General features: G+C 41.7%; 1 protein-coding gene across 1 annotated transcript in view; it reads left to right on the forward strand.

Moving 5' to 3' along the window:
- AFF3 (ALF transcription elongation factor 3) overlaps positions 1-27,891 on the forward strand; it is a 2,122,574-nt gene that overhangs the window by 936,897 nt on the left and 1,157,786 nt on the right. The window contains exon 4 of the mRNA XM_086936175.1: positions 22,140-22,184. Within this exon, the coding sequence (XP_086792301.1) occupies positions 22,140-22,184 (45 nt within the window). The remainder of the gene's footprint in view (positions 1-22,139; positions 22,185-27,891) is intronic.

Genomic DNA, 27,891 nt, shown 5'->3' on the forward strand with positions numbered 1-27,891 from the left:
TAATTCTTAAACAGGTTGTTTTAAATACCGTGTTCCTTGAATTTATTTTTAATGTGGGTGATCTGTAAGAGTGTATTAAAGACATTTTCAGAGAATTGTTTGTTTCACGCACATCCATAAAAAAAGTTTTTTTCATGTCATAACAGGATCTGACATATGAGAAACTGGAGGGTGTCAGAGATTATTTGCAGAAATATTAGTAAGCTGTTGCTGTTTTACAATATTGCAAACAAAGGTCACTATCCCTGAATATTAGATGTAAACACATTTTGAATTTGGATGACTGTGCCAGTGCACTCTCAGGGACCTGGCCAGAAGGGGCATGAAAGAGCTGAAACTGGATCATAAAGTCAAATCTGGTCTGATCCAAAATACGTTCGTCCCTGGACCCCCAAATTGCTTAAGATGTCACTGCTTGGTTCCACAATTTAGTTTCCTAGTGTAATTGTACTCAATTTATAGAACTTCGAATAGATGAAAGGCTGACATAACACTGATGAGTTTCGAAGGTCACAATAAATTTTAGCAGTAATTGCATTACTACTGCATAGTAATAACCTAATAAAATTATGAGGGCATGTACAACATCTTTCCCTTCAAAACGAATTATACTATTGGGGATTATTGATGATAACTTTCATTTCAATACTTCTGCTGCATGTTATCATAAAATGTTTAGTACAGTCTAAAGCAACCACTGGAGAATGGATCAATAACACTGGTTTTCAAAACCTGAGTTATGAAAAACTCATTTGAAAGATTTAGTACTTAATAAGTTAATATTGACCCCCCAGAATATTGTGGTACAAGTGTATTGAGGACAGAATATTGAGGGACAAATTAATAAAGTTAGTTGCATATAGAGAAGTATATATTTACTATTCCTAACTCAACATCTACGTACCTTAAAGAAGTATGTAGAGTTTAGGTACATATGTGGTGTTAGGTATAGAAAATCTAGTTCCGGATTAACAAACATTTTGCGCTGGGCACCTGATCGAATTTATTTTAGTTTTTTTATACTTTTCAGCACAAAACTTGTTTAGAGTTGGAATGTTTTTTTAAAGCAGCACAAAAATGAGCAAACAGATTTAGGCCTTAGGATAACATAAGTGGCTTTAAAAAATACATTTTAGTAATCAGCCTGTACCTAGTGCATTTTTTTAAAATAAATGTCGATTAAAAGGACGCACTCCAGAGATTACCTGATACACCCATATATTGCTTCTCAAAAATAATAAGTATTTGTCACCAAGAAGCTTCATGTGCCTCAATCAATTAATGCCAATGCTGGCTTCCAAACAGCCTTTACATTTTCTGATTAATTGCATTTAAATTTCTTCCAGGTAGCAGACACCCTGGTGAGAAGGCTTGATTATTAGTTAGTTTTTTATCCCTCACTTAGCTTCACAGGACAGGAGCTCCCCCTTCCTTTGCTTTCATCTGGAGATACCAGAAGGTCATAACTAGCTATTCCGTGATGAATCTTTTTTACGTAAGGGGACTGTTTTCCTAAAATTGAAAAGTTTGGGCATGTTATTCCCCAAAGATCTCTCCACCTTCAACCTCTGCATACAAAGCATATTACAGAAATAAGGGCCAGATGTACTAAGCACTGGCTGCAAAATAATGGTTGCAATTTGTGACAAGTATTTTTGTGACCAGTGCAGCATTTTCTGAGCCAACCTAAGAGGTCGGTGGCAAAGCATTGAATTGCAAAGATTTGCAATTTGACCTAGGTCATGAATATTAATGAGGTTGATTGCAAATTGGAACCCTCTACAATTCGCAGCCATCACTGGCATGGTGCCTGCTCGGATCAGCAAACCACAATGTCTTTGATTGCCAGGGAAGACATGACTTGGCAGTTCGGGCTGGACTGTTCCCATGAGGCACAGGGTCAAGGCTGATTTGCATATGGCCATGTCTGAACTGGGGTGGTGTGGATTGCAAAAAAACGATGCATTTAGGCCCAGATCTCTGTACTGGGGTGAATGTATGACATTGTTCTGCATTCTGTCCATCAATTGTTGTTTTTTCAATTGTCACCCCGAGTGCGATGGGTATGCTCAGACGTGAGTCCCATGCTCTCCACACCACTGGAGTCAAGCTATCCTGGCTGAAGACGCCTGATAGCCAGAAACCGGTCCTAGGATGCTTGATTCCGGTCCAGGAAAGACATGGCTTGGCAGTTCGGGCTGGACTGTTCCCATGAGGCACAGGGTTAAGGCTGGTTTGTATATGGCCATGTCTGAACTGGGGTGGTGAGGAGTGCAAAAAAACGATGGATTTAGGCCCAGATCTCTGTACTGGGGTGAATGTATGACATTGTTCTGCATTCTGTCCATCAATTGTTGTTTTTGCCTTTAAATAAAGCATTTTTTAAAAAAAATACAGCCCATTTTCCTTAAAGAAAAACGGGATGAGTTAAAAAAAAAAAGTGTCGAAAATACTGTTTAAGATTAGGCATTGGGACTGCTACCATGAGACCATTGCCTACTCTTAAAATGATTTTGTCAACATCCACAAAAGGAAAAGGACCATTTCCCACTTGCAAATGGGCTACCACTAAATATTTTAATGTTTTGTTATGACTGGATTTCAGGCGCCAAACATTAATACATCCTATTCTAAATCAGTATTTGAAATGGAACGCTAAACACCAAATACCAATTTGAAATATAGTTGCAAATCAAATTTGCAATTCGGTAACATGTTACTAACAGCAATTTGCGTTTTCTACATAGCAAAAGTCTTTTTTGCAATCACAAACTTCCCGATTTTGCGAATCAGAACATTTGTAACCCAAAAAGCCTTAGTACATTTGTCCCTAAATCCCTCTGCCTTGTGGGTGTTTCAATTTATACAAAGTTGTATGTGCATTCGAAATTTCCCATTTGTGGGCAAAATATAGGTGTTAACCCCTTGCCTGCGTTCGTAGGCCAACGGCCGTTGCAAACACTACCTCGGTAGTGCTGCACACGTCAGTTGGCCAACGGGCCCCGCGGCGGAATTGCCGCCGTGGTAAACAGTTTAATAAACGGATTTTTCTGAACCCAAAAGTACTCAAATACCTCAAAATGTGGATAGGATGTCTCTCTAGTCTATCAGTATTCTTCTCAGCTTTGCTTTATACAACTAGATCTGCTTCTCACCACCCATAAGATGTAAAATACATAGGGTGCAATCAAGGAAAGAAGTCAAGCTTAAGGGGTTATTTGTGCACCTACTGCATGGAGGAAAGTAAAACACAGAGTAGGGGATTTGTAGTAGCAAATGCTGTGGTTGGTGCCATTAGAAATATACTGAGAGGAGGCAACTTTCAGATATTATTCACAACTAACTCTAAAGGAACCAACTCACTATTTTAAGAAACACCAGGCCACTAAAGTTCTAACTGAACACTGCTTGGATCACTGAGATTTGCTCATCCAATCAAAATGCGTTGGTACATCTCTGGACCTCCCCTTCACTACTAGAGTTACGAAAATCATTGAAGACCTGGGATCATCGACTGAATCACTAGACCCTGTCAGTGCCTGGATGCTCTCCCGGGTGACAAGCAGCGCTCCTAAAATCGACTGATTCATAGGTACTGGCATTAACAACTCTGTAAATTCAGTGAGAGAGTGAATGAAACAGTGTCATGAAGTGGACAAGGAGTGCTGGCATGCTGGTAGTGGCGGCTCCTCCGCTAAGGTGGAGGAGTGTCACCCCACTACCAGGAGCAGCAAAAAAGGAAAGAATAAAATTAAAATAATGGAACGTTATTATCATTTCAATTTTTTCCTCCTGCTGCGGCAGTGCGTGAGGGAGTGTGGTGGAGCAGAACTGCAGGAGAGGAGTGGTAGAGCACTCCTGTGCGCGATGACTGTTTGGTCGTCCACCTCGGGCTGCCCAAAACAGTTATGCACACTACCCTGTTCTCCATGCCGGCTGAATTACAGCCTGCATGGAGAACATGCCCACCCCTCCAGCCCCTGGCTGAGCGCTGTGTCATGGCGCTCAATGGAGCGTGGTGATTGGCTTAGGAGTGGGAGCTTAGCTGCCTGCTTCCTGTTCCGACCTGGAGTCTGACGCAGGCGAGCAGGATAAAAGACGAAGGACCCGGCGGCGGAAAGGTACGTTTTATTTCATTTGTAAATTTTTTTCAAGCAGCCCATGTCCCGTTCCACACCCTCCCATACCCACCCCTTAATGCTGATCTGCATATGTTTCAGGAGATGAGGCTCAGATGTACTGAGAGACTTCTACTACTACTCATAATGCCAGATGGTAACCATTGTTAATTGACATTCCACACTTTATACCCCCTCACCTTAATTTAAAAAAACATTATTGAGGGGTAGACAATTAACATTAGTTAACATACTCTGAAGGGGGTAATCACTCCATTGCCCTTGACTATGGACAATAAGAGGGTGATAATGCTTAATATCAGGGCCGGCTTTAGGGCGGTGAGCCCCAAGCTGGAGAGGAGTGTTATATTTAGAAATATCTCATGGGTTTGGAACAGTTGCGTCTGGTGCAGGTAAGCGTGGTGTGGTGGTTTTGGGGGGGATTCAACAGACGACGGAATAGGATTTATTTATTCATTTAATTTTCCATATTCCTTCGTCTGTCGACTTCCCCCTTCCCGCACCGCCCCACCCCACTCCACCGCCCTTACCTGTCTGTCACTGGTTCAAAAGCATCTACTGCAGAATTCCTTGGCCGTCCAGCAGTTTTCAGGCAACAACAGAAATGTCAGGATAGCTCTCTTAAATAATGTACCTGCTAGAGAGAGATTTTTGTCTATTGACAGTTTTGATTCATCATAAAGTGGCACAGACGCTTAATATGCCTGCTGCACAGAAAGTGTACCAGGCAAATCACCGCATTCTATTTTATAAATATAGAAAGCTCAGTGAGTTACTGATTTTGTCAGATAGTACCTATTGTTATTTGCAGTCCACAAGTTACAATTCTAATATTGCGAAGTGAGCTTAGAACTGTCTTTAAAGAGCTGCATGTAAACTGCAAGGTATAAGTTAGAAAGTTACTTCTTTCCCCCGGACTTTCATTATCCTCATGTTGCTATAAAAGGTTTGTTTGGGTAGAAGTAAATTCTTATTAGTAAAGTCAACCCCAACTACTGTGTATGTTTTAAATCCTGAGTTTGTGCTTCTCCAGACTAAGAACTCTTAAAATATACTCCCTACCAGTATGGATGGCATGTGACTCCTGGAGCTCTGCCGGAAGCATAAGGCTGTAGCACTGGTTATGGTCTTGCAGTCTCTTTTTACTAGCTAAGAAGATTCTGTACTGATTTTGAACCATCAGGGTGTAGTCCGGAAAGATAGATATTGAACGCCCCTCACAGTTCGGCAAGCCTCACAAACAGACCTGCTGCAAGATTGCATCACGGTCTCTGTAATTGAACAGCTAGGCAATAATGAAACACAGTGGCACAACCAGACGAGGTGGTAGGACCAAGCGCGATGTGCCCGGTCAACAGTGAAGAATTTTGATAACTTGTGTGGATGCATAATTTTGCTGAGCCACTCCCTAAGGAAGAGCTGATCCTCCACCTACTTGGAAAAAACCACAAATCGCAGGTTATTCCTCCTGGATCTTCCCTCAGCATCTTTAACAGAGTCTTTAAGCCGCACCATTAACTTCTGCATAGAGGACATTGTTTCTCAGAGAGTAGCCACCTCTTTCTTTAAGTTCTCCACCTGCTCTTACACAGTTTTTTATATTATTCAGGCCTGGGTGTTGTTCGCGAAGTTTTGCTACGTGCAGTGCGAACTGCAGTTTGTGCTGGTATTCCGGCCGCTCTGGTAGAAATTCTACCCGAGCGGCCGCTCAAGCTCGCGAGCAGGGAAAAAACTCTGCTGCACATCTAGAAGCGGAGTTTTCTGTTCTCCGTGAACTCCGCGGAGTGCGAAGTGCAGAAAACACTGCAAACTCCACGAACTGAGCAAAGTTCACTGTCCAGGCCTAATATTATTATTATTTTGAGTTTTATACAGCGCTAGCTGGACCCAAAGGTGTACGATTAGATGTCTCACTTGGCAAAGAAAACCATGTCAGTATTTAAAAGCCTTCTGTTCAACACACATGTACAATAAAATACTCAGAAAGGTATCAGAGAGCTTTACAGAGTTGGCACAGCCGCGGTTGTATGAGTTACATGTGGAGTGGGTAGAAATGCATAGTAACAGTGTATTTATTGTTTTATTTCTCTAAGTATGTATTTTTGGGTTCTCTATTTATCAGGCCTTGTTTGCTGGTGCTTTGGGTACAGGGGTCAACTGTGACTCTTGTGGATCTCCTCGTATGCCTCTTGTGGTCCTTGTCACATGGCATGTAAAACGCTCTGATGCCTTCAGGTCTAGCTAGTGCCATAACAAATGTCTCCTATACTTGTTATCTATGTTGTGAACATTTACTGTTGTAAAGCACTCTGCAGACACTCTGTATAGACGTATCTTTGATTTGAACATTTACTGTTGTAAAGAGCTCTGATACCTTCGGGTCCAGCTAGCGCCATAAGAAATTAAATAATAAATAAATAAATACCTTGAACTTCTCCTTATCTTATGTAACATTTCCTAAACCCTGATTTACACATGTATGATTTGTTGACACTGTATAATGAGTGAGTGATGTAAAAAATACTCTAACACCCTACAGTAATATGAGTAGCAGGTCATGGGGTGGGGCGCCAACAAATATTGTCGCGTCAGACACCACCAGCACTAAAGTCAGCCCTGCTTAAATGTTACCACCTGAGAATCTACCTACTGCATGCTGGTGGTGAAAATATGCCTCCATGCTTACAGTACTGGGTTTTTCTTTTCCAAAATCTTCTGTACTATTGGTTAGATTGAAAGTAAAGCGGTCAACAACATTCAGAAATCATGTGTTTATTGAAAGAAAACAAGAATACCTTTGGGGTCCCAATGACCTGGAGTCACCTGGTGATCCTGCCTGATACACAAGGTTTTGTTAAAGCTAAAAAAATAATCAGTTGCTGAAAGGTATGGTGATATGAATTTGTTTTATTTGCTTGGTAAATCGAGGGACCGTGTCTGTAGGAGTATTTCATTTTAATAAAACACAGACATCTGCATTATGAGAAGTGCTGTTGGCTTTCAAGTGGAGGCACAGAGAACAAGGACACAAAATTGTTCCTAGCTAGCCTCTGCTGTGAACTTTTTTTGTCAAAGAAAAATGAACAAGCGAACTGCAAGATTATTTTACAAATTGATGTTTTGATTGCATTGTGCTTTTGTCTGCCCAGTTTGTTTTATAAGAGCACTACATAATTGAAAAGAAAAATGAGTTTTTACAGACTCAATTCACAGTGTTTGTTTTCCTTTTACTCTTGCGAAGCGAGCAGATAAAGCTTTTCAAAGACTAGAAATTTAATACAATACTTTAACATACCCGAGGCTACTCGGTTTTCTATTTTTTATTTATTTATTTATTTATTTATTTATTTATTTATTTATGTGGGTAGGTATACACCGGACATGGCCTTAGCACTTCCAGTCGCTTTAGAGATTCGAGATTGAGCTACAAGAGTGACATTATATATGGGATAAAGTGCCCCCTGTAGTACATTATAAAGATTTTGCAAGTCACTGTAGAGTTCTTTGACCATGCAGAGGAACGAGGTACAATGCAGAGTTCCTTTATAAGGTTCTGGAACTCTGAGATGACTTTCCAATTTCCCGATCATGAACAGCAGGGGTTACATTAATACTTTATCCTTACAATACATGGCAATACCATCACCTTTGCTACAAACCATTTAAATCCTTGGTGCATTGCTCTTTCATAAGAAAGAGAGTATGTTTGCAAACATAAATTGATTCTGAAGTGCAAAATGAAACACATTAAAAAAGTTGTTAGATATGTGTTGCAAATTAGAGACATGTATTTATAAAGAAATTGCAGAATCCCGTGTATTATATAATGATATTACATTCTAGGAAACAGAGTGAAAGATATTTACAAAATAACTACAGAAAATCTAAAATAATACAATAGAATGCATATGTGCAAAATGTAAAATGTGCATAATTGCAACACATCTTAGCTACAGAATTACAAAATGGAATCACTGTTATTGTTATGTTATTAAGTCACTTATAGAGCGCGCTAACACTGATTAGTTTCTTGGCGCTAAAATTGACAGTAACACAACCTAAGGTGGAGGAGTAGGTGAATTAAAAAGCTTGTCTAAAGAGCCAGGTCTTCAGAGCTTTCCGAAAAGGTAGAAGGTCTTGGCAAGATCGGATCTCCAAGGGAAAGGTGTTCCATAGACAGGGGGCAAGGGTAGCAAATCTACGTCCACCAGAGCGTTTGAGTTTAAAGGGGGGGTCTGGAGCAGGGCTAGATGGAGTGAGCGGAGGTTACGGGAGGGAACGTGTCTGGTGATCAGTTGGTTGATAAATTTAGGGCTTTTGCCATGTAATGACTTGAAGACCATACAGCCTGCTTTAAAATAGCAGCGTTGTATGACTGGAAGCCAATGCAGCTTGATGAGAAGAGGGGTCGCAGCCTGCCATCTAGGTTGCTTTAGAATCAGCCTAGCAGCGTAGTTCTGCACCATCTGGAGGCGCTTAAGTAAATAGTTGGGGAGACCTAGGTAAATGGCATTTGCGTAATCCAGGTGGGACAGGACAGTGGCGATCACAACCTGGGTAATCGCTTCAGGCGTTAGTAAACGCCTGACCTTCCTGATTTTTTTTAGTTGGTAGAAGCATTTGGAGACCACTTGTCCCACTTGTGTTTTTAGTGAAAGATCACTGTCCACAATGACTCCGAGCGTTTTAGCCGAAGGTGATGGTTGCGGAGCTTGGCCCAGGTCTGCAGGCCAATAGTGAGGGCCCCAGTTCTTAGCACTGTCCCCCGTCAGTACCAGTTCAGTTTTACCTGGATTTAATTTCAATTGATTTTGATCCATCCAGGATTTAATAAACCTCATGGTTGACTGGAAATGACTCATAGAGTCTTCGGAGTTATCAATGGTGAAGAGTAGCTGCAGGTCATCTGCGTAGTTAAAAACTCTCACCTGTTTGTCCCTCAAGGTTTGTATAAGGGGGAGTATGTATATGTTAAAAAGGTGAGGTGACAGGGAGGAGCCCTGTGGCACTCCACATGGGATGGCTTGTTTAACACCGGTCAAGTCCCCCAGGCGCACTGCTTGGGATCGGTCCTCCAAAAAGGATCTCAGCCAGCAGGCCGCCACGCCCTGTATGCCGGTCTGTCCGACACGGTCGATCAAGATGTCGTGGTCGACCGTGTCGAACGCGGCCGACAAGTCCAGTAGTACCAGGGCCTGGGGAGAACGTCTGTCTGCGCAGTCTCGGAGTGTGTCCAAGACTGCGGTGATCACTGCCTTCGTAGAGTGTGCTGGCCGGAAACCGGCCTGGTGAGGGTCGAAGCAGGAGGACTCCTCCAGGAAGTTGGAGAGATTTTTCGCCACGTGTGCCTCTAGAATTTTCGCCAAGTAAGGCAGTAGGGAGATGGGCCTGAAGTTTGCCTTGCATCCAGGATCCGCCCCGGGTTTTTTTAATAGGGGTATAACCGTTACTTCTTTAAAAGTAGACGGGACAATGCCCGAAGAAAGGGAGTTATTTAAGAGGGCGAGAATAGGGGTTGGGAAAGTGGAGAAACATTCTTTCAAGATGCGAGGGGGACAGATGTCTAATGGGGAGCCAGATTTGACTCTTGTCGTTAGTTCAAGGAGCTGATCGTAGGTTATAGGTTGAAAGTTGGTAAGGGTGGCAGATCCTGTCCTTATTGCCATACCAGTAGTGAGAGGGGTCTTAGGTTGAGGAATGCTAGTTTTTATGTCTGTGATTTTATCACTAAAGTAGGAGTTGAGTGAATCACACAGACTCTGGGTGGGGATTACTTTAGGACGAACATTCTCCAGATTGGTCAGTTCGTTGAAGACAGAAAAGATGTCTTTGGATTTATTTGATGAGTCCAGAATACGAGAAGAAAAGTACTCCACCTTTGTAGCAGAGATGGCATTCATGTATTCCTTCCTCGCCCTGGTATATTTGATTTTTTTCTCAGTGTCATAGTCACGCCGCCAAAGGCGCTCGAGCTGACGGAGAGCCAGTTTCCTGTTTTTTAACTCGGCAGAAAAACATCTGTTAGCATCTGTGCGCCGAGCAATTTTGATTTTTTTATACGGGGCATGGAGATTGCTGGCCGTTTGTAGCCAATCGGTTAGAGAAGCAACTGACAGATTTATGGCACTGTCCAGAGAAGGGACATCGTTAGCTAAGGACTGTAAAAAAGCAGTCCTATCCAAGGCATTCCAATTCCTAGCTAATCTGCCAGTAGTTGGCACAGTGGTTCTGTTTTGAGTGGCATGAATCTCAAATTTAAGGATCGTATGGTCTGACCACAGACAAGGCAGGGTGAGTGGGGGGGTCACGCAGGTAGTGTTAGACCACACGTGATCCAATATATGTCCTTTTTCGTGAGTAGGGGAGTTTACCAATTGTTTGAAGTTGAGGTTGGACAGGAGGTCAGTCAGTTCTGCTGATTGAGGGCCCTCTAAGGGATCCTTGTGCCAGTAGTTGAAGTCGCCTACTAACATAACCCTGGTGTAGTCCAGGGCTAGGTTGGCAACCTGCTCGCTAAATGCCATGGGGAACAGTGGCATTGAGGTGGGTGGTCTGTACAGCAGAAGGCATGCTAAAGTCATGTGAGAAGTGACAATTTTTAGTACAAGGTTGTCCGTGTTGGCTAGTGTCAGACAGGTAAGACTGGTGACTTCCAAGCTGGAATGGATAATGGCCGCAACTCCACCTCCTCCTTTTGCACTTGCGCGATCTGCCTGGATAATATAGTAGTCAGATGGAAGAGCTGCTATGATATCCGGTGCCGAGGTAGGAGATAGCCATGTTTCTGCAAGCAGGAGGATGTCAGGTTTTTCCGTAGCGAGTAGCAGAAAGATATCCATTTGATGTTTAACAAGGGAACGGGTGTTAAGGTACAGGATAGAGAGCGTATTAAGGGGTGGATTGGGCGTAGCTGAATATGCTGCACGGGTGGTAAGGTGACAGCCTTGGCGCAGGATACCATGCTTACAAAGCAGATGGAGTGTGTCTTTAGATAGTAAAAGATCATTGTTCTTATTGCGCTCCAAGAGGTCGGCCCTGGAATAATGGCAGGTTTGGGTATTATGGGGTGCCCCTAGTCCCGGTCGGTCGCGGACGGGCGCAGACGGGCTTTCCTTAGGCGCGCCTTCGGCGCGCCATCGTCGCGCCCGCTGCGCTCGTCCGCTGCGCTTCCGAGGGAAGCACATGATTTATGAGAAAGTGGAGTGAAGATCGGTGGGCGTGGCCTCTGAGGGGGCGTGGCCTGCGGGCTGCGCGAGGCGCTGGAAGCGTTCCACGCCTTGTTTACAAGCAAGCGATAAGTCCGCCTGTCGAGCGTGAGAGGTGGGGGTGAGTGAGTTGCTCTAAAATACACACAGTTAGCACAATACAATTAAAATTCAAACCTCCCGGCTTTCCGCCTCAGGAGTATGTCACAGCAGGTAGGAGGCTCGTGTTCAGCGTCCCTTTATGCTGACGATCGTTCGGTGGGCGTGGCCTCTGAGGGGGCGTGGCCTGCGGGCTGCGTGAGGCGCTGGAAGCGTTCCACGCCTTGTATACAAGCAAGTGATAAGTCCGCCTGTCAAGCGTGAGAGGTGGGGGTGAGTGAGTTGCTCTAAAATACACACAATTAGCACAATACAATTAAAATTCAAACCTCCCGGCTTTCCGCCTCAGGAGTATGTCACAGCAGGGCAGAGAAGAGTCAGAAAGAAGAGGGGAAAATCAAGGAAAGCAGTAATAGATGAGAGCTGAGGGGGTTAGGTATATATACAAAAGAAACAATTGATGGACGGAATGCTGGACAGTGCAAACATTCACCCCCAGTCACAAGGATCTGGGTTAAAACCATCATTCTTTTGCTCACCACACCACCCCAGATTGGAACCAGCCATAGGCAACAGTCCAACCCAAACTGCCAAGCCAGGTCCTCCCTGGACTGGAAACAAGCATCCTAGGTCCAGTTGGAGGGCATCACCCTTCATTAGCCAGGCTAGCTTGAATCCAGTGGTGTGGTGAGCATACCTCTACTTTAAATTAACTCGTCCCAATGGTATTTGACATGTGATATATTTGCCATTTAGAGAGCAGGCACTACAGACTGAATCCTCTTTTGGTGTCCAAATATTAGGTTCAGTTATCACTCACTCAACTTACAAATGACTATTTGCTTTTTAGTTGATGACAGTCAGTCTGTTGCATTAACAACAACTCAAGTATAGCTCTTGAAGGTTTGCTCTCCAACCCACTGGAGACCCAAGTGAACATGAAAGACAGGTTATGGTAGTCCTGCAGAACCCACACTCAGTACATAGTTAAAGAGAAGTAATTGCTTTTGGGTTACTAATAATCTCTGAAAAGGTATCAGGAGTACCATGGTAACAGTAAACCTATTTCTTTCCTCACAGTATCACTCACACAGCACTATGAAGCACAGGCACTTTTAACAAAACATATTTATTACAACGGTGCAAACCTATTTCCTAATATCTCTAAAATAATCACACAGGATATCATAGAAACAGTAAGAAAGTATGATGAAAACAATGAGAATAAAATTAACATTCTTAACATGGTTGAAATGACTAAACCTACTTCAATGTGCTATTCTAGGAGAGCATGTAGTAGAGTAACTTGCACTCTAGAGTTTCTCAGGAAGAAACGGCTTACTGCATGCCTTGTTGGCAGCTCTGGCTGTCATTATCATAAGAGCTGTTGAGGAAATGCTCCCACTGAAAGGCATGCATGCCCTGTGATAGTAATTTTATCAGTATCAGGCCAGACACATCATCTTCTCTGAGTGCCAGCAATAACCAAGATCGTCCTCGAACAGTATCTTGCAGGATAATTTGAGGACAAATCTACCCAAAGGGTTGAGTGGTGGTCCTTAAATGCTAAACATTATCAGGGATGAAAACCTCTGACGTAATTTCAGGAATATGATACATAGATTATCGGCACCAGAGATTCTAGACACATCTTTAAGAAGATAGGAGACGAGGGGACATCAATTTGAATGACACAGATTTGATGATTTATCTAGGGATGTTTCTTGATGGAGCTGACATATTGATAAGGGAATATTTGTTCCAGACTGGGTGGTTCATCAGGTGTTATATCTGGGTCATTATTAGAATGACTTGATACTCTCCCCATTCTACTGATGATAAGGGTGGATGACGTTCATAATATTATTGTTTATAACATACAACAGTAAGTTGACAGAATTTGGGAGAAATGTTGTCCTAGATAGAGTTGGGGGCCGGACTGAAATGGAGCCAGACCTCAGGGACTTTATGTCATGTCGACCTACAATGTCTGCAGGTAGCTCTTTATCCTCTGAGGTATTTTCATTGAGATAAAACTATTCAGCTTGACTATTGCATTTAATATCCTTTGGTGCACTGATCCTCGTTTGCACCAATACCTTTTACTTTGCACCCCTGCCATTAAACCTCCTCTAATACCATCCTTTCTGGTGTTTGCATATGATCTTCCACCTATATATGTCATATCAACTCCTATGAAATGCTTAACTCGTAAGACAAAAATATATAAGTGCAGGGGCCCAAAGTTTTTTTTAGGAGCACACCGACGATGCTGGTAAATGCGGGTGTTGCTGAATACCAAGGCTGTCTGTCTTTTTTTGCACATTATGCCTCTTTCTCTCACCACACTGGCACACATTAATCACTGCTCCTCTGTCGTTTCATATTGTGATTGCTGGAAAGTAATAATACTATACGGTATGTAGTACCGTTTAGATGGGTGGTTGAGATCAAATTATGAAAAGAAAACATCCCTCAGGCCAAAGGGAGCACAGACCCTCACCCACTAAAGTGGCATGCTTCATCACCGGGTCATGCTCCTCGTTGGGAGGGCACTGTAATGCCCAATGTGCCTCGCAAGGAGGCACTTTGCTTGAGATCATCTCTATTGCGGACCTGTTTGAAAAACTGCCAAACAATATGCAATGACCCAAATTAGTAATAAGGCAATTGAAATTAATAAATTGGACTCAGTAATTAAAATTATCTAAGGGTGTCTGGAAGCCCTTTATTTTTGGTTGGACGCCCCTGTCAAAGGCTAAAACCAAATGGGTCTGCTGAGTAAGTGATGGCCCCTAAGCTTGTCAGTCAATCAACATGTTTCTCACACTTCCTGCTACTTAGATTGACCTCCAGGTTCGTGGTACAGGTTAGGCTACTGGTGGTGTCTTCACGACGTACAAATAGATCTATGGAAATCTCACGATCACAACTTCCCAAGGGGTCCAATCAAATTACGAAAAGGGTCTGAGAGCATTTACCAATGCGTATATTTCTGCATTAGGTGTGTAAATGGCATGATTAATAACCTGCACACACAGATTAAATAATTTCTCTTTATCTTTTTCTACTTGGGCATCTAGCATGCACAAGTAGGGTGTTGAGCAACAAAAATAGATTAGGCTTAATTTTTCTAGGTCCTGACGAAGCGCCATTGACCCATTTCTGGGCAGGAAGGGCAAGAAACAAAATCTACTGACTGACAAACTTAGGGACCATCATTTCTGCAAGAGTTCCAGTTGTTTTTACCCAGGTCTGTGCATCATAAAAAGGGTGCTCTCTTTAGCATGAAGGGTATTATCTTTCCATAATTTAATCTGAATCAGCCATCTAAATGGAACTCCACACAATATAATATTATTCATAATCCTATGGGGATACATGTGCTAGATCGATCAACATCCCTCCCCACTTTTCTTTTGTAATATATTGTTGGAAATGAACAATGTTTGTGTGGTATGCCCCCAGAGATTGCCTTCTGTTAGTGAACCCATTTTTGTTGGGCAAAGAACTCTGTGCACTTTACCCTTGCCAACCAGTGATAAAGTGTTTATGCTCTCTTTTGTAACCCATTGACCACGGCGCGAATTCCGCCGCGGTGCGCATCGAACAGGTTAAACATGTTTTAAACTAGCATACAATTAGTTTGCAAATTGAATTAAAAATCACTAGTATATGGTACTACTGTATACAGAACCAGTGAATTAAATGCTACTAGTAGGCTGCAGCACGCATTATGCTATCCAATGCTGTAGCCCTGTAAAGCATATCTCCAGGCCTCCTACTGTAGCCTTGTTAAGCAGTTGTAAACTGTCATTCTAACCTACCAAATTCTGCCTTCTTGACCGGCCTACACCCTCCTTTTTTAATATCTACACATCAGCCCTAAGTTAGGACGCATTGCTCAGTAGTCCAGGCTGCATGGAATTTAAAAGGATGACATTTAGAAATTAATCTCTTGCATGTCCTGGCGGGGAATCATCCCCAAAATCGTTTTTATTGTGGCAAGGCTGACTCTGCCATAGGAGAACCCAGGGATTACATAATAACAACTTATAATGCTTAGTTGCAGTTTGGGAGTAGCTACAAACATGATTCAAAGACTCCTTATAATATTACATTTAAAATCCAATTTAATGGCAAGGTCGGATTTTACATTGCTATTTTGGAAAATACATTTAAAAAAATGTGTCTTGCTCCTGCCTAAAACCAAAAGGCCTTTTGCCAGTTTCCAACTGTCACCTGACTTCTGATGGTTTCCTGGAGAGAGAGGTGTATTGCGCCCAACAGTGGAAAAGGAGACCTGGACGTGGGGAGGGAGTTTCCCTCCTTGAAAAGATGGCCTTGGGGCTGTGTCCAAACTCTTCCTGAACTTCAAAGAATGCCCACCCTGACACTGGCAGATGAAGCTTAAACGTAGGTCTGCCTCCCTTTTGTGCTTCTAGTCTGGCTGGTTCTAAACCCAGTGGGAGAGGGGACACTACCCAGAACTGTTTAGAGGGACGACAAAGGATTGATCCCCACCCACAGGCTGGCACTGGGCAAGATAGTGGTACCCCAGAACTCTCATCAGGACACTCCTGGACATGTGAAGAATTACAAGTAGGATTGATCTGTCTGAATCCTGAAGGAAAATTGAACCTGCGTGCCTTGAATCCATGGCCCTAGAAGGGACTTGAAGGGTTAGTTGGCTGACTTCCTGGTTGAGCTAGAGGGAAACAACAATCTTCCAAATGCAATTTTTCAGCTTTCCAGCTTGTCAATCCCAAATGGACCTTGTCTCCTTTACTGGTCCATGTAATAGTGAGTCCTGACCCTCAAGTGTCACCCCCAAGGTCCTAGACCCATAGTTGTGATTACAATGTCACCTCTCTGTGCAACTGCAAACTTCACCAGATTTGACTCCGAGTATCGACGCCAGCAGCCTTCTTCGACGGCATCACTGAAATGTAATGGGGAGCAGTACCTGATTGACGGGTTCACCAGACTTGATGCAGAGCAGAACCTGATCACTGCTGACAAACTTAGTCATCAGCTTCACGAGGCCTGCCACCAATCAGCTACCAATTGACTCCAAGACCTTGCACAGCAGCTACTCGTCATTGTCAACCAATGCTTCGGATGCAGCTTGCAGATGGCCCCAGTGACGGCTCATTGATGACCACTTTTCCTCCAGAAAACGTCCTAAATCAGAATGGAAATTTTCCACCAGAATTACCCTGGTCACTGTATTTCACCGGTGATGCATCGTAGAAGGCCTTAACATTTGGCTTTGGCTCGATCTAGCAAGACCAGACACTTGCAGTTGGCATATTGCGCTTTATAGTGCTATTTTTAACTCAAACTTTAAAAATTCATATCTCTGTTTCTGCATATTGGATTTTGTTGTTTTGGTATCATTTTATTTATTTATTCAAATGATATCTATTTTTGGAAAATGTGTTTGGGATTTTGCTTGTGTTGTGTTTTCACTTTATTTCTATTACTTTATTACTGCTTGACTACTGCATAAATATTTTACACATTACCTCTAAGTTAAACCTGACTGCTCTGTGCCAAACTAATACATGATTGAGCACATGTTTATTTATTGACTTTAGTGGTTCATCCTCACAAGGATTGAGTTTACTCATTTCACCCCCTCAACTAATACTCCAATTTCTTACAGCCATCTACTGCTCCCCTTGTCACAGTGCAACCCTCATGTTTATAATTGCTACACCTGATCTGCTTACGTAGAGAGCATTGAAACCACTTTGGGTCTTGTTCACTCTTTACAAACTCTATAAATAAATAAATTGCATTATAGGTTTTAAAGCATTCAATCTTCCTGCCACACATTTGAATTCCTCTTTGTGGCAAGTAAACCATATTATATCATTGCCAGCTGATCCCTCTAGTATAAATTCAGCTAGTCCTTGATTGTGCATTTAATTTTGAATTGGTGAGCAGGATAATGAGACTCAAAAACGAATATGTTATATAATCACAATACGTACATTTAAGGTTGATACATGATTCAGTCCTTTGATTCCTATAAAGTTACTCATTTAATAAAGATTGAAATGTACTCAAAAATCATCATATTCACACACACTAGTAATGGAAGATTAATTGAGTTGAAAATTGCAGTCAAACGCATGCTTCAAAGTAGACGTGATTCACCCTCTTCCTCCACAGTGATTTAATCACAGGATCATGCTAGAGCCAGGGAATGCTTGACACTCTTATTGCTGGTGATGCCCTTTGGTATCGTTTTGTTCGCCCTAAGTTGGCAGGGTATGCCCATACGTGGGTCCCTTGCTCACTTTGCCACTGGATTCAAGATAGCCTGGCTGATGAGGGTTATGAACCTGAAACCGGTCCCAGGATGCTTGTTTCCGGTCCAGGGAAAACATGGCTTGGCAGTTCGGGCTGGACTGTTCCCATGAGGCACAGAGTAAGACTGATTTGCATATGGCCATGTCTGAACTGGGGTGGCTTGGTGAGCAAAATAACGATGGATTAAACCCAGATCTGTGACTAGGGGTGAATGTTTGATTTGCTCAAACTTTCCGTCCATCATCCCCTTTGTCATCCCCTTTGATATCGGGGTGATGCCAAGGTGGCAGCACGTGTCATTGATTGTACCAACATAATCTGACTTCACCCAACAAATTGGATACTGTAGGTAGACTCTATAAAAGATAACAAGGGCTACTGCTCTCCTCTGAACATAGCCTTACCCAAGTTAGAATGTGAAGGCTGGACTGGAAAGCAAATGCCCTTAAGACCCCAAAGGGAAAAACTTTCAGAGACAGATGACGCAGATGAAAGGAGAACCACTCCAGGGGGTGAGGCTAGAAATAATCAGGACACTAACGTGTTGAGAACTAGGTAGGTAAAGATCTGGAATCCATAAGACTTGAAGAAAATTCCTAACTGCAGGGAAAATAATCCTACAAAAAATAAAAAAGAAAATCAACAGGACCAAATCTAGAGCAAGGGGTGAAGAACTCAAAGGAAAATACCACTGGCAGCGTTGTGGCACCCTCTTCAATGAACTCAGTAGTCTTACATGCTAGAAAAAGAGAAAACATCAGAAGAAGTACAGGAGCCATTTTGGATTGGGATGTCATCACTAGAGTCCGAAGAGCATCCATCTTAGATTGGAAATGTTGATATAGCCTGGCTCCTCCTTTTCCTTAACTTCCTTCAAAGCCAACAAGGAAGAAAGAGAAGATTTTATAGGGTAAGATTGCTTGGCAATAATAAATCTTTCTAAATACCTCTTCTATATAAGATTTTAGCATTCTGAGTAAGAGAGTCATTCATATTTGCGAGCCCGCCAAAAAGTACCATGAACCTGAAATATGGTTATAGCATTCTTGGTGCCCTTGGCTAGCTCATTATGCTGGAAGCACAACACAATGACAACACCAACCATTATCATCGACCTCTATCGCCCTGTGGATCGCTGTAAACTGACCTCTGTTCAATGGGCTTCAGTGGTTTCATATCAGACTGCATATTCTCGGGTGCTGTTCAAGAACATGCATTGGCAAAGTCAAAATAAATGGCCTTAGCAAACTGGTGTGATTTTAATGTTTTTAAAATGTATTGCAAACATATGCCACAAATATGAATAGAAGAAGTAAAGATAGCAAGCTGCTGCCTAATATGATGCCCATATGCTTGTAATGCAAAGTTTAAATTAAAAAATAAATAATCTGTGTAATTGAAATAGAGCAGTGAGGGTGATTCTTAGCAAAGCAGGCGTGCTTCGGACAGGTAGGTCACTTTCCGAACTCCCTGCGCAGGCTTATAGATCGCGAAGAGCCGCCTGCGCCTAGATACATACGGGTATTAGTACGGGTTATAAATCTAAATTTCATTTCATTCCAGGTATAGAACCCCTTTTCAGTTTTGCTGCACACCACAGGAAAACACGCTTCTTACTGTTACAGAGAAAAGGAGCTATTCCTTTTGAACTACTGGGACCTAACAACGTTGCTTAAATGGACGAGATGTCTAACAAAATATAAAAAGGACAAATAATGGAAGGAAAAAAATCATTCAGAGGTAAAGAATTGGCCCAAGAGTCCTAGCAGAGAAGTGTACTACTTTGTTATGCCGATGTGCACACGTGATCAGGAAAACGCTGTCAAGCCCAGGACAAGAGAACCAATATGCTGAAGTATTCTGACCGACGGTCCAATACTGCCTGCTGTGTTGGGTGAAAACAACATTTAAATGACTGTTGAACAGGCCAGTGGGTAAAGAGGGCTCACCAAAAGACTTTATGTAATTATGCATGCATATATTTTTATGATTTTGTTTGATTACATGAAGCCATTGAGACAGCGTGAAGGAGTCTCTAGGACACACCTATATTAAGAGCGACACATGTTCCATAAATATTTTAGAGAAGCAATAAACCTCTGTCACTCTGGCATTCCACTCCCTTGCCCCAGTGGGTTATTGAGGAGAAAAAACAATTTTGCCCCTGGTATTTCTTTTTCAAAATGCCAATGATCTTTTCTTTGATGTAGAGTCACACGTGTAGTCTCTGATCTGTTCCAGGACTTGTTGAAAAATGATCCATTCATAACATAATTCCATCTGGCAATTGAAGTTTTTGCTGAAGAGTAGAGTTTATTTAAAAAAATAACTTGACTCCTTTTCTTTACACGTAATAATTGATGTTATTCTTTGAGAAATTTCACTACAACATCAAGAAGGAAGCAATTGAGTTTTTCTTTTTTTCCAGCGGATCACTCACTTTTTAGTTTCAATGATTCCGAGAAAGTTTGAGACATGTATAGGCAATGTGCATGCATGGAGACAAATACATAATTTAAATAAATATTCAGAAGCCACAGTTAGAGATTATTGTTACCTGTGTATATTTTATAGAAATAAAAACACCCCAAGGCTAAGAAATAGTACGGTGTTACACACAAAGGCATTTCTGACTATAAAGATACACACAGTCGAAAATGCCTTCCGGGAATTCATAAAAGGGATTCTGCCCAATGCAAGTGGATTTATAGTGGTGGATTTCTCCACCATGACTGTGGGAAAATGTTCAGTAGCTTACGTGCTACGGGTGGAAAGTGGGTGGCACAGGCTTTTTTTTAAAATGGACCTTTACATATCGGGGACCATTTCTCCAGAGCTAAAGTCACAGGTATATAGAAATACACACTGGGAAAAAGGGATCCCTGGGAGCATGTCAAATGCATTCCGAATGGTACCAATGCAAACATGAGCCTTACAAATCTTTTTAGGGGTATTACTGGGAATATTTGTGAATTCTAAAAAAAAATGGTACATCGCCACCTTTTTGTAATAGTACGTTTATGAGTGCAGATCTACAACTGCAATGGTCCCTTTGTCTTTTGGTTTACCAAACATCTTCATCCCTACACATGAATTCTCTGACCCCTGTCATATCTCAGACTTGTGTTTGGATTACATATACTGTAAGGTGAGTAGGTATTATGGTCAGCCGTGACCTGCGCAGGTAAGAGCTTTGGGGTGGTTGGGGCCAGGTGGGGGGGAATTTCGACATATGACGATGAGGGAGAAATTAATTATTTATTTAATTTCCCCTCGTGGTCATCTGTTGAGTCCCCCTTAAACCGGCCCCACCGCTCTTTCCTTCACGGCCGCGGCTGGTTACGGAACAGACTCTGTGAATATCTTTCTAGCTCCCTTCTTGATTGCTATTTCCAAGCTTCTAGTGGAAGTAATTCATAAAAAGGTATGGGATTATGTTTATTTCATTTTTATTTTACTTGAGGATTTTGTAAAGGTTCACTAACCACCCTGCAATGGCCTCACAGGTTTTTTTTGGGAGGGAGCATAATAGAGGGAGTGTGGGGTACAATAATGTACAGATGCAAGAACCCATTGGTCCTGTTGGATCATCCAGCAAAAATGAACAATGTCATATAATGTCCTCTGCGAATATGTCTGTAACATGATGGCAAAGCCTTGAAAAGTAGCAAGAGTCCTGATGGCGGCGATGGCCAGAAGGAGGAAGGTAAAGGTGGTCTTAGAGATCTGACAGGCCAATACTGAAGTGGCCATAGGGTAAAGTGAGGAGGCAAAAAAAGGATGCACGAGCCACTTAGGCGATTTATTAGGTTTGTGACTGACAACAAATTTGTAGAGTTTGTGGCCAGAAATCAGTCTTTCTCCGTTCAGCTAAAGCTGCTGTCAACTTGCGGTAAAGATTTAACATGGAGGAATAAAGATAATGGTGGTAGACCATGGGACAATATTTGCAAAACCAGAAATCTGTCCTGCGTCATATAATACTTGTTTGCAGGTCTGGACTGGGGACCAAAAGTACCCTAAAATGTTTCAAATACAAGCACTTTATTGTACCAAGCATGAATCAAGCAAATCCATTCCTCTGCAGGTGTGTTTGAGGGGTGGACTGCACGATATCCCACAGAGACAACCGTTCGAAAAAATATGGACGAACTCTCCGTTTTTAAATCCACGTCTGTCACAAAATACATCTGAATTTTCTCTTTGCAGGAGCAAGGCCGGACCACCCGCCTTTGCGGCCGGGCGTCTTTGTTTATCCTACAACTTAGTGTTAGAAAGTAGTCCCAGGCCACCTGACTCTATAACGGGTGGCTCGTTGGCAAGCTGCCACCATAAATGTGAACAATCTGCTAACCGGTTTTTCTTTCATTTTCAGGAGCCTGGGCCAGGAGACAGCAGCTGTGTTGAAGAAATCTTGCGGGTAGGAGAATTTCTAAATAATCTACAGTCTAGATAATGCAATGAGTAGCAGATGTCTGTGGAGAAACTAGAAGAAAAATGTTGTTGACATACAAAAACAATATTTTCTTTCAAAGTCTTAACGCAGCAATGTAATTACAATTATTCTGTCTCCAGCTCGCAGTCTTCATTCAAGATTATTTGTGGAATAAAATAAATGGCAACTGGATAACGTGCCATGGTTTCCACCAGATATTGGAAGCAGTTTTGGAGGCCTGCCAAATACATAATCCATACTTTAACAATGTCCCTCCGAAAGGGCCACTGAGTTTTAGTTCTGATTCCTGTGGATGAGGTCGCATTTGGTTCGTGTTAATCAGGAATGATTGCCAAGTGGAAAGTTGGCCAAGATTAATGTTTTAATTTGTTGGTGAAATGCGCAAAATTTGAGAATTCAAACAGGTGAGATTTGCAACATTTCACAATGTTCTGTGATTTTTCTTCATAGGATACTTGTTTGTGTAGAAAATGTCATGCCACATGGCATTTTCTGCTCCAATCATCACTGGTCAGCATCTCACGTGTCTTTCTTTATGCAAAGTAGAGCAATGTCTCGAAACATAGAATTGATCTTTTAAGTACACAAGCAGGTGGTTAGTGGTGTTGTCTGCTGCCAAGGATACTCCTATTCAGAGGGCTTCTCTTATTCAGCTTTTTTAAGTAAAATATAGAATGAAAAATGTATTCGTCCTTAGCACAGCCAGTGCATACTGACGCCGGCGTCAGTATGCACGGACTGTGGTAAGGACATGGGATCATGTACTCGTGAATCTATTCGTTATATTTTTTGGAAGTGGAGTGATACGCTGATAACTTGAGAGCGCTACGCAACGGTCATTACAGGAGGAGACGCACAATCGAGAACATATGTGACTGAAGATACTTGGTTGATTTAGTCTTGAATGTGACAGGGTATTCAGGGATTTATTTTTGCATATGAGGAATTTAATTTGATTTGGGTTGAGTGTACAATGTGAAGGAACATTGAACAGATGACCAGACAGTACAAGAGCCCTGAAGAAGTCAAATGCTAGATTTAAGCAAGACGAAACACGTGTTGGCTGTTAATTTTTTGAATTGGAGCTGTTTACTTTGGATTTTAAATTGGAACATTGAAATTAAACAATTTTGGAAGACAAAACGTACCTGACTGTTCCAACTGAACCCTTACATCTCACGAAGAAGGATCTATATGGACATTTCTTTACTGATATTGAGTGCTTGGGGGAACTTATTGTATCTATTGTTTTCTACATGTGTGGATAATAGCGGTGTTGTGGTAACCAACCTCTTGTCCCATTTGAGCACCTTCTGAGACCTGCTTGTATTACTTTCCCTGATTGTGCAGAGCACCCATAGTGCTTGACTGGTTACCACTTTAGAATTTATAGGAAATGTATCACTATGGAAGTTCCCGTTTTCAAGTATAATATAATACATGGGATTCTGTTATCCCTATATATTCACCTGTCTCTAGTTTCTTCATAATTGGTGATGTCTGATGCACCCAGTTGCATATTATAAAGAAAAGACATCAGAACTCTCTGACAGTTATTCCCAAATTCTTGTGGCACTCAACATGTAAATGTAAAAAATGTAACATGGGCCACACCGGAAATTGAACAGAGACAATCATACAGAATTGTCTTACCCCGGACCGTGCCCTAAAAATTCCTTGTTTGTCCTTTATTGACAAAACACCTAAAACAGTATTAGGTCTTCCAGGACTTGTAGATCCAGCTTAGATGTTAACATTTGAGAAGGCAGCAATAAAGGCTGTTTTGTTTGATGTTAGAGCAAGGTATTTGAAACAAGATGTTTCAAACATCTGTTTGCAGGTAAAGAGCAGTGTGTGATGAGAAGAAACATACAGTTGTAACATGTATGGCCCATATCTTACCTCTAGGCTGTCAACCTATCTTACCTGGGTGCTGAATTATCAGCATTGTTACCTCTTGACTAGACTATGGGTAAGCAATGTACCCCATGCTCTTTTGTCAGCTGTGTGCAAGATTTGGAAAACAATCTTTAAAACCAATTTTTATTGCACATAAAATTAGAGACCTCAAAGCTGCTATGAGTTTTCTGTTTAGCTTGGAATCCCCAATGATCACCTTTAACGTGGTTTCGGTTATTTGTACAGCAATTTACGGAAGGAGAATTTTTGAGAAGGAGGGTATTGCAAGTGCCTGAAGACTTTTTACATGGTTATCAAAATAGTCTTATAATATACAATGGAATATGAATGTTTATTTTATTCATGAGCTTTTTAAAAAAATCGATTTTGTATTGTTTTATTATGTGATTTTATGGTCAATATTGATAATGTGGAAATAAAGCTTTGAACTCAAACTCGCCATCAAAACTCCACTAGTATAAGCTATTACAGTCGAGTTCTGACATCACAAGGCCTGCTGCCTGCAGCTGAGGTGACGCAGGTCAGGTCATGAAGCAGCTGTTTAAAGCAATGAAAATGAAATGTTGCTTTTATTTATTCTGCTCTATTTTTCTAGCTTACAATGGAAAGCAGAGAGAACATGTTTATTTTTGACTTCCGTAGGTAGTTAAGGAAAAGTTAAAATCTTTCTACATCTTTCTACACATTCAGAGCTGCTGCAGATTTTTTTTTAATCTTGACTTGTATTGAACTTTTTTTAAACCTGACTTGTATTAAACTTTTTCTAATATCTGTTTGCAACAAATATCCGATCCAGATAGTAGAACAAATAATCGAAAGTAACTCGAAATAAATACAAGCAAAATTTTAACACCATCGTTTTTAATCACAACGTGTCTTGTAAAAATTATTCATAAAATAGATACATAGTAAATCACATATAATGCCCCTACGGGGTAGGACAGGGAAGGGTAGTGATGGGATAGTGAAGGTATAGGAATTATAACACTGGTCAATTAGACCTGAATACACCAGAAATAATAATAGGTTAACACAATGGAAAAAACATTTCATCAGTTAATTCAACAAACATGCACCAAATAAAACAGAATCACAAATGATAAGTCAGGGAAGAGGCTGAACACAGGAGGAAGTGTCGACGTTTCGACCCAAGTAAATGCAGGCGTAGTTTGAACCTTGCTAGAGGGTCTTCATCAGGACAGAGGGAAGTGGAGGTTGGGGCATTGAATCTGTATGGGAAATTCATAAATTACCGTTATTGAGGGTCACAATGTATCCCAAATAATCCTAAAATAATAAAAGGCCGGGGAGGAAAAAACGGTCATATTTTGAAATCATGAGAGGAATACATTAGAAGAAAAGTCATGATCGGTAGTTATTACGATTCTACATGATAGGTAAACAGCACATCTCATATGAGGTAAGCCATAGTAGGAAACCTCACCACCAAACATTGTCATTGTTGCAAGACACGATGTATCTTAGCATAGTCAGAGAAACCAACCAATGGCAAGGTCGTAAAATTGTGCGAATAATAATGGGACTAAGACTACAGAACAATGGTAGTGTCTAGGGGGACAAACAGTCCCTAATTGGCTGATTTGTTAGATGATCAGGTGTGGAAAAGAGGATCCTGCCCATAGATCGAGGAACTGAAATGGGCTGGTATTAGAAATTCACTACCAGCTAATTGGGCATAAAGAGTACATAGAATCGGCACAGCAAATGTTCTTTAGCCTACCTTTGATTAGTAAAGCACTAGAGCTCGTGGGTTTCGATGGCAAAGGCTCTCTGCAATAGTGTAGTGTGGCTGCGTCTGGAATAATATACTGTGGCTTCGTCTGGAATTTCAAAGATAACGACTATATAATATCATATAGAAATATTTGTGCATAAACAATTTTAATCCAGGGAATTACGCATACCTGATAAGTGTATATTGTTGTATTATAGACAACGTGTGTTGAATGGAAGGTCATGAGCCGTATGGAAACACCGAAATGCCGTGTCTGAGTAATAGAAATAGACATTAAGTAATGTGTTCAAAAAAGTTTCTTCACAACATACGGCACAATGGAATCATTAAAGGCGTACCTTGGAGCGATGGTGTATACGCTGTTACGGTGGGAGCGTCATGCGTATTATTAAAATCTCTGGAGAGAAGGGATATGCCCATTAGTTGCTAGGGACACGTTATAGAAGTGCTTTATATATTAAAAACATAGTTCTCGTTAGAGGCGACCGAGTTGGCATACCTGTAATCGTGAGAAGTATGGCCTTGAAAGGGGGTTCCGATATAATAGCAATTGGCGGCGAGGTAAAACGCTGTTGTGATAGGAGGCAAAGAATTGTTCAAAAATCGTGGTTTAGTCGTCGCGTCCAGCAACAGGGTCTGTTGAGTAATAGAGCAATACTTAAATCACTCGGTTTCCCACGGTAAAATAAAGGCCTTTGACAATTTCAGGGATATCACACAACATACCTGTACGGGACGTGGTCAGGGACTAACAGTCGGAGTCACGGAAGCAGCAGTCATCGGTAGACGCCGTCAAAGACAAACGATATATCAAATTCCGGGAAACGTCCCGGTCACGTGACCCACGCTGGTCACTGTGATAGAAAGCGGACTTCTAAAGAGATTTGGGTGCACTGACGTGTCACAGAGTTTGCACTGCTGAATAGTACCCGGCGGTGAGGGTTAACTATATTACTTCGCAAAGTTCCAGGAGAGCCCATAAGATTGCCAAATAGATGAAAGATAATTATGCATCTAAATAGATGTAGAATATACGGCAAACTTTGTAAGTGGTCAAAATTATTATTATGATTTGTAATGGGATAACCGACAAGGGTTCATATGGCTGGAGATGTTAAATGCACAATATCATTTGGCAGATAATTCAAATCAACTGCGAGTACAATGTAGTAACAGACAGAAACTGGCATGATTAAAGTTCTGACTCAATGTAGTTTGAAAAAGAGGGGGGGGCGGGCTGCTATTGAGCTAACAAGTTCATTAATACATTATAATGTACAACGTCAAGACATGGCCACAAAATCTCAGCATTACTATTGGTCACATCATTAGTAGATCTTATTTCGAAACAGGCAGAAATAGAACAAGTACGGCGTACTTATCAGGCACGATGGTAAAGGCCGTATAACATTATTCCAAAAATATATTCAAAAACAGTACAGGTTATTTGATAATATAATGGTACTGATTAGATTCATAGATTCGGCATTTGGGCAAAATAAAGGCAGTGCCATTGTGGTCCAGGACACCAAGAACTATAAAAAAGAGATCTACAAACAGCTGAATGATGGCATCAGCTATAAAAAACTTAATACTGACCCCTCTCTGGAGCTTGCATCTGAAATTCTAACTCTGACCAGAATGGGGCTGGATGAAGGATTCCTCAGTGAACTAGAATTTAATTATCTAAATCAACAGACCCCAAGACTACCGACAATATATACCCTCCCAAAGATTCACGAGGATTTGAGCGTGCCACCTGGTAGACCCATTGTATCGGGTTGTGGGTCTATGCTTGAACCACTGGGTCGGTATATTGATTTCTTTCTCAAACCCCTGGCCGAGGCGACCCCTACCTATCTCTGCGATACAATGCACACCATAAGTATTGTGGATGGTCTGCCCTATGATGCAGAGAAACAGGTGCTGGTCACTTGTGATATTACTTCCTTATACACAAATATCCCGCAAGAGGAGGCCATAACCATTATGACA

This window comes from Lissotriton vulgaris, chromosome 8 (assembly GCF_964263255.1).
Source record: "Lissotriton vulgaris chromosome 8, aLisVul1.2, whole genome shotgun sequence".
NCBI classification, from domain to species: domain Eukaryota; kingdom Metazoa; phylum Chordata; class Amphibia; order Caudata; family Salamandridae; genus Lissotriton; species Lissotriton vulgaris.